The 8,674-nt window shown below is 26.0% G+C and overlaps 2 protein-coding genes across 2 annotated transcripts; one reads left to right on the forward strand and one right to left on the reverse strand.

Moving 5' to 3' along the window:
* The first annotated feature begins 352 nt into the window (after positions 1 to 352).
* Tos (Exonuclease tos) lies at positions 353 to 5,139 on the forward strand. Its single transcript, XM_072888479.1, has 7 exons — positions 353 to 655; positions 737 to 856; positions 1,044 to 1,305; positions 2,002 to 2,217; positions 2,370 to 2,654; positions 2,751 to 3,761; positions 3,871 to 5,139. The coding sequence occupies exons 1-7, from the start codon at positions 495 to 497 to the stop codon at positions 3,982 to 3,984; spliced, it is 2,169 nt and encodes a 722-aa protein (XP_072744580.1). The 5' UTR covers positions 353 to 494; the 3' UTR covers positions 3,985 to 5,139.
* L(3)neo43 (cytochrome c oxidase assembly protein COX16 homolog l(3)neo43) lies at positions 2,083 to 6,088 on the reverse strand. Its single transcript, XM_072888480.1, has 4 exons — positions 5,901 to 6,088; positions 5,677 to 5,794; positions 5,141 to 5,200; positions 2,083 to 2,188 (listed from the first exon to the last, which is right to left on the reverse strand). The coding sequence occupies exons 1-4, from the start codon at positions 5,990 to 5,992 to the stop codon at positions 2,183 to 2,185; spliced, it is 276 nt and encodes a 91-aa protein (XP_072744581.1). The 5' UTR covers positions 5,993 to 6,088; the 3' UTR covers positions 2,083 to 2,182.
* Positions 6,089 to 8,674: the final 2,586 nt, after the last annotated feature.

The following is an 8,674-nucleotide window of genomic DNA, read 5'->3' on the forward strand; positions in this document are numbered from 1 at the left end:
TTTATCCATAACGTAAAATAATAATTTTTTAATAATTTCAATTCAAGTACAGAGTATATATATTTAACGTATATTAAAATGAAAAAAGAATACGCACGGTTAATGATATATAATAAAACATATTAATAAATTCATAATAATATTGCGTGCAATTATGGCGGAAAATAGATCTAGCATGGACTCAAACCAACCGTCGTCGTTTTATCATAGCATCGAAAATGGTATGAATCTGGTCACGTAGTTCCGCCGGCTCTAAAATAAATTCAGTTGGCGCTAGCGTATTGCAAGTGTAACTTGATTCTCTCTCGCCAGCTGATGCATGTATGTACATACATATATTCATCGCGCATCGCGCATGTGCGAGAAAAAGCGTCTATGAAGACAGTACCGCACGTGCGATTTGGCGGCAATTGGCGACAAGGCAACTTCATTATAGAAAAAATATTGTATTCAATTGTGCTTTTTAATTATTCAGAACAAATTAATTCATAAATATGGGTATTACCGGTTTGCTACCATTCTTAGAGAAGTCTTCTAAAAGAACGAACATCAGAGAATTCTCCGGTGGTGCTGTCGCGATCGATTCTTATTGTTGGTTACACAAAGGTGTATTTTCTTGTGCTGAGAAATTGATGATGGGACAGGCAACGAATGCGTAAGAGCAATTACATTATACATGTTGACAGATTCTTTAAGATATCAAAGATTAATGGCATGCCCTTTTTATGTTATATAGATATGTTCTGTATTGTATGAAGTATATAGATATGCTTTTAAAGTATAAAATAAAACCGATCTTGGTATTTGACGGTCGACGGTTACCTGCCAAGGAACAGACAGAAATTAAAAGACGACAGTACGTAAGAATGAGTGAATCATTATGTGAATATTACGAATTTAAGAAACGTTTATAAATTAAGAGATTATATATTTTAAAGAACCTTAAGTTTAATATTAATTAATTAATATTATTTAATTAACTAATATTATTGAAACTATTGATAAATAATATATGTACTACATTATATATATATATTTATTAGAAACAGACAAATGAATCGTCAAAAAGCACTTGAATTAATACAAATGGGTCAAGTTGCAGAAGGAAAAAACTTATTGAGACGAGCTATAGATATTACTCATGAAATAGCATTAGAATTAATTAAACATTGCCAGAATGAAAACATTGATTGTATTATAGCTCCTTATGAGGCAGATGCACAATTAGCGTATTTAAATATTAGTGGTATAGCTGATGTTGTTATCACAGAGGATAGTGACCTGACATTATTTGGATGTAAGAAAGTTAGTATATTTTCTTATAATTTATACATATAATTATAAATTTAAAGTTTGTTTTGTTTATTGTAATGATATGCATATTGAATATATTCAGATATGCAATAAATTTATGATTATTTTTGAATTATAGAATATTCTATAATTTATTGATTGTTAATAATAATAGATTTTTTTAATCACAAAATTAAAATTGATTTTTGCTTACAAAAAATAATATGTATATTATAATGTATATTTCAACATTATATATATATGCATTAATCCTTTTTAAAATTACTTGAATATGGTTTTATTAGTATCATATAACTTCTTAAAAGTTGTAAGTTTTCTCATCATGCGAAAACTATAGATATCTTATTAAGTTTCATACTAAAAAAATTCGACTTTAAATTTGCTAAAGAATCTGTTAAAACTGAAATTAAAATTGATAGCTATGAGAGAGAGATATTTTGTATAATTTAATATAAATATAGTTATGTACAATACTGTAAAACATAATACTTGTGATCTTTATGGATAAAAAAATTTCTATCAATTATATTTTTATTACTAAAAAATTATTAACTTTTTCTAAAAATTTTTTAAAACAACATAAATGACAGCTGTTAGATGATCAATTGAGAATTTTGCAATATATATATATATATATATGGTCTGTTTAATAAATAAAACAACTTTATATCGTGTTTTATATTCTAGATATTCTTCAAAATGGATTTTAATGGAAATGGGGTATTGATTGAGCAGGACCGATTACATTTAGCAATGAATATGCGACCTGAGGAATTTGATATGGATAAGTTTCGTTACACTTGTATCTTGTCTGGTTGCGACTATCTCCCTTCACTTCCTGGAATTGGACTGGCAAAGGCGCGAAAATTTATCGCTAGAAATACAGATCATAATATACATAGAGTTAGTTGCTATATCACTTTCAAATTCAAATAATATAAGACAAAAATAATGTAATAAGAATCTTATACTTAATATTTTTGGAACATAGAGAGCTATGTAACTTGTATATTTTATCCTTTTTTTTATTTTAATTCATATTTACATTTTTCAAGGCGTTGACACGTATAGGATCAGTACTCAACATGAAATCACTGGTTGTGACACAAGAATATAGAGATGCATTTATATTGGCAGATATAACGTTCAAACATCAGTTAGTATACTGTCCATTACAAAGGAAGCAAGTACGATTGAATCCACCCACAATTGACATTACCAAAGATCAATTACAATACGCCGGTAAAGAAGTAGATGTGGACCTTGCTTTGCAACTAGCCCTCGGCAATTGCGATCCGTCCACTTTAAAAATAGTTCACAATTTTAATCCAGATAAAATCGTAAGTTGCTATATTGTTATTAAATTGTATTCGCCTCAAATATAATCGCAATTGAAATTAAGAGTTCTCTATCTTAATTTGTATTATAAATTGTAGGAACGTAAAAGAAAACGGGACACGAAAGCGGAACGAATATTGCCAATTCATACTAGCATTTGGTCAGACAAATATAAGTTGGAAACGAAAAATCCTGTCTTAGTTTCTAAAAATATAGTAAATTCGCCGATTATCGCTAAAAAAGAGCTGGCTGTACAAAGCAATCTTTTAAATAATGAACATGCTTCATCAAAATTGCATAATAGTCCGACTGTGCCATGCAATGGACTTTCAGAATGTCAGGATTCAGACGAAAATGCCATTTTGGATATGTATAATTCCAATCAAGACGTTAAATTAATTTCTAGTGCTGAAAAAAAGTCAGAAGAATATTTATGCTTTGCAGAAAATAAGTCACCAGAATTATTGAAGTACAAAAATCCATTTGTTAAACGAGTGTCCGATCTCACAACTTCGCCGAGTGTTTTGTTCAATGGAAATTGTCGAAGAAAAGGAAAGAATTTAATGCGTATAAGACGAACTATCATAGACGAAAATGTCATAGTAGAAAGCAAATATTTCTCGACACAAAACGACGAAAAACACAATGTATTCGAATTGGAGAATAAGAAAATTGAAGATTTAAGAAGTACGAAGTGTAATATAATTCCAGAAACAAGCGACAGTATATGTGATGCCAGAGAAAATCAAGAACATCTAGAAACATTATCTATAGCAGATCGCCCAGAAATTGCGAATTCGATAAAAAATATCGATGACGCACTCTTATCAGATCAAAATGAATATTTGACTAACACTTTTGAAGATGTTCCTGAAAAATCGAAAAACTCTAACTACAGTCCAACTGAAGTATCCCATTGTACAACAAATGATGAAGATTATGATTTAGATGAATTTGCATTAGGTTCTAATACAGAAGCTGCTAATGATTCAATTAATTACGAAAATGTGAATTGTTTGCAAGATAATTTATCCCAATTTTCCAACGTTAAAGACCATCAAGTCTTGCACAAGAAAGAAATTTTCAAAAGACGAAGTTCTGCGAATCTGGTAAATATAGACTTATGTGAATAAGTTTCATTGAATTAATAGAAAAAACACATAGTCATTAATTAATTTTTACTTATAAAATTGATAAAAAAATACCTTTTTACTGCAGGTGCCACGAAGTAGTTCAGTAACGAAAAGAAAACAATCGCGACAAAGTAAACAATTATCATTAGGTCCAAGACAACAAAGTTTATTGAGTATGTTTGGATTCCAGAAAAGATAAAGTAAATGTAAAAATAATTTTAAATTTTGCATATATATATATATATATATATATATATACACACATAGTTCCTAATGAAAAATGAAGGAAGTTTCTAATTTTTAAATGTTAAAAGGGTCATATTTATCATCTTAAGAAAGTCTGGGTGTATTACCAATATTTTTGTAAGTATCAAAGATGTTGTGTTTTTTGAATGTCTTAAAATAATGTAAATAGAATTTGACTTAATTAAGGAGATATAATAGCTAATATGCCATTAATACAACAAAAAAAAAGAAAACACGTGAGTAACATTTATTTGAAGTAGATTTGAATCACGTGTAAATTAATACTGCAGAAATGTTAATTCTATCTCATTTATTTATTGCTGTACTGCCATAAAGAAGAACTGTCAATTAAGGCTAAATATATCTCCGTAGGAAATGTTTCAATACCTTGTCTCTTTTATTTTACATAGGTTCCTTTGGAATGATCTGTGATAAAATTTTTTTAGGAAGATTTTTAAATATCATTTTGTCATGTGACACAAGAAGTAAAATTATCTTCTTAGAATCTTCTTTAGATATGTACAATCTCTAACTATGAGAAAAAAAAGTTTATTTTATATAGAATTAAATATACGAATTTGATATAAAAATGATTTGATAAAAAATGACAAAAATATTGAATGACTTATTAAAAATTATATGTATAGAGAAAATCATTTATTTTATGATCTAAGCAATTCTATTCAAAGAATGTTCGAGCTTTTAGTTTAATGGCAATCTCAAATTGTGTACTCGTCAATCAATACTCGTTATAAATGTCTATGATAGTAACTTAAAATACCTTTCTATGTAAGATTGTAAGTATTGTTATGTAAATCTAATAATATTTAATATTGTTTAAGAAATTTAAATTTTTTAATTATTATTTGCAAATTTTCGTTCAGAATTAAGCAGAACAGAATGTATAAAACTGTAACTGTTTTATTATGTTTATCTCTAAAATACCTTATATAACTATCCAATAATAATCTATGTAACTAAAGGTGATCGCACAAATATCTCTTCCGAAGACTGATAAAAATTAATTATACATTGCTCATTAAATCTTGCTGATTATATTTGTTAATTATATAATGACAAAATAAAAATTTTTTAATTGATAACTAAACCTTTGTATTCTTTTCCCATGGTCTTGGTATTCGAATGTTCTTCCAATTGTCTACATCCACCTAAAGGAAAAATTATAGTTTGCATAAATAAATTATAACAAGGATATCTTTTTTGAATATACAAAAACTATATGTAACATAAAAATAAATACTATTATTTGTATGTCAAATAAAATTATTTACTTAATATTACTTATTTAACAATGTGCATATATTATTAAACTGATCGATTTTATATTAGAATTCTTCACAAATACATTGATTAAAGATACTTTAAATAAGAATGTAAATTTTTAAAATATATTAGTATTTGTTAATATTTTTATATTTGTTCAAATTTTATTCTCTATAATTATTACCTCTCATATCTTTTCCTTACAAAAGACATATCTCAGAACGTTTCAAATAAAATTAAAAGAACCTTATTTATTTTTTTGCACATATTTCTAGTAAGCTTGTAATATTAAATATATAAATATTAATATTAAATATTAAAATATTAGTGTTATTAATCTATATTACCCTAGTGTATATACCTTTTCTAATTTCTCATATTCTTTTTCTATGGTGATTTCTTCTAATGGTTTTGTTTCGATTCCTTTTTTCTCTAATTCATCTCGTATTGAATAATTACTTGTACTTTTATACCTATACCTGTGTGTAAAAATTCACTTAATATTAAAAAAATTTTGTCAGATAAAAATACTTTGACAAATGGAACGTCTAGATGAATCATTGTAAGATTTAACTAATTATATACCGTAATTCCGTAAATTCTCGAAGGCCAAACGATCCGCCGAGTATAAAAATCATAAACGGTATACCATATTGCCAAAGTCTAGAGTGTGACATTACTTTTTAAATCTATTCGGTATTATCAAAAAGAAGAGATTGCAGACATTTTTCTGTGTTCGTGAAATTTTCCTGAACCGCGAGGCTAGGGCTAGATTTGTTTCACGATATAAGTGTCGATAATACAGATTTCTGAATTATCCAACTAGTTTCAAGTGACAACCACAGATGTCTATAGTATAGTATTTATGAAGACAACCAATATAGTGCAGTTTTATATTAAAAAATGTTAATTAAAAATTAAATTTGCATAATAAGCCCAGGTGTTTTATTAATATGTGGAAATCTTAATAGAAATTTTGATCTTAAAAAATTGGGTAAAAGAATTTATTATTCTTATCATATGACTTTTTTTGTCAAGAAAAGAAACGATTAGCAATGTCGCGTTGTGTGAATTCTAATTGTTAGCATGTGATAGATAAATAAATTACATAAATTTTTTGTCAGTTTTTAATTTATGGATATACAAGCGTCTTAACAAATCCATCTAAATCGTAAAGATATAGCCATTTCAATAAATATAATTATCTCTGCTTTCAGCATCATGATTACTAACAACGAAATATCAAAAGATAATGATTCTGCAAAATTGACAGTAAAAAATACTGATAGTGCCAAGGAAGAAACGAACATTTCGCAGAGAATTCAAGGTTGTATCATTCCTGTAATGACATAATTTTAACCCTATTAACCATGAATTTCTCTTCAGAAGTGTCTCTTTCTGTAAAAAAAAAAAGTCTAATATATTAAAAAAAAGATATATTGCTGAATCTGAAACAGATAGACTCAGAGAGTTTATATATTATATTGTGATTCATTTTTTCGAAAGTTTAATTTCTTTTTAACGAACTTGCTATTTTGATGATATATGTAAAAAATAATTTATTTCATTAACATTGAAAAATATCTAAGCAGAAAATATATAATGTCTGTTAAAAAATAAGCGATGTTAACTGCTTTCAACGAACTTTTTTTTTATAAAAGAGAATCTTAATAGTATTATCAATAATAGTTTCTTTTTTTAATAAGATAAAATGTATTTAAAACATTAAAAACTATCTTCTATTACAGAAACGCATGTCATATTATTCAAAAATATCATATAGCTCTTGCAAATAAATAAACTTTTTTAAGCAGCACCTATAAAATATTTGAAAATTATAATTATAATCTTTGATGTCTAAAATTTAAAACCCTATTAAGGAATTTTGCTGTAAAATTATTATTCAAAAAGTTATTTTTATGTTAATATCAATTTTTATGAATCTCTTTCAAAAAAATTGATAAAAAAATTATTTAAAAGTGTTTTGATTTAAATAAGCTACAAGGCGTATTAGTAGTAGAAATTACAAAGATATTTGAATTTTTTCAAAAATACATAGACACACACACATACACAGACGTTATAGATTCGGGGATTATTATCATTTCATTATTATTATTTTGTTATTATCATAGGGTATTCCAAAAAAATTATGTAATTAATTGTTAATATTTCGCACTTTTAAAAAATACAAAAATAATAAATAACATTATGTATAAAATATAAAATTATGTATTTAAATCCATTGATTTAGATTATATAATCAAAAGAGATTGGGTAACATATAAAACAGTAATATTTTCCGAAGTAAAATTTTTTTATATTACTTCAGAAAATGAAGAAACAAATGTTCAAAGACAGAACATTATTACTGCTACCAAATATCCAGAGAAACGCAATACAGGTGTAACGTTTGCGCCTACACATACGAATATCCCATTTAACGATGACCGAGGTATTTTTTTTAAATAATATTTTCTCTTTTTCTCTCTCTTTTATAAGAAATAATATAATATTAATTTTATATATATATGTATAATTCTATATAATTAAAGAGAGAATATCATGTTTATATATTTATATATCTATCAGAAATATTTGCAAATTTTAAATGCGTATGATTTCTTATACGATTAAATTCTATTTAGAAATATATTTAATTATATATGATATTACTATTATATTATTACAATTTGTGTTTATGTATATAATTACATATTATATTATTTATGAATAGAGCCATCCTGTTTAGCAAAAATAGACGAAGACGATGATTTAAATCTCGTCGATGAGAATAATATAGATAAACTGTGTTCGTCTAACACGCATTTGTTAAAATCAAATATCTCTAAAAAGTCAACGGATAAATTCACGCAGACGTTCTTCAAATCTATGATAAACTTGTCGAATCGACGATTTATCGAGATCATTAATACATCCGTGAATTACGATGATAAATCTTTAGTATTTTATTGTCGTTCTGATGAATTATTGCCTTAAAAAAAATAAAGATAATGATAAATACTGTGTAATATTAAAATAAAATCAGATCTACGCAATCAGTATCATCTGTTTTCTCACTCTTCTAGTCGCAAGTGCTCCGCTTATTAGATAATCTAGAAATCATCTAGAATCTAGAGGATCATCTCATAAATATATCTTATTGTTAGATAAAATGTTCTTGTTTTAATTTAACTAAATGAAAGAATAAGATTATAGAGCATATTATCTAGTTAATCTTAAGACAATATAACATTTTTAAGAAAACAATGTAGAACATAAAAATATATTAATGTTGTTATTTTTTTATTAGTTTTTATTTTCTAAGAAAAAAATTTTTTCAACGCATTGTTTGATTT

This window comes from Anoplolepis gracilipes, chromosome 3, assembly GCF_047496725.1.
Source record: "Anoplolepis gracilipes chromosome 3, ASM4749672v1, whole genome shotgun sequence".
Taxonomy (NCBI): Eukaryota; Metazoa; Arthropoda; class Insecta; order Hymenoptera; family Formicidae; genus Anoplolepis; species Anoplolepis gracilipes.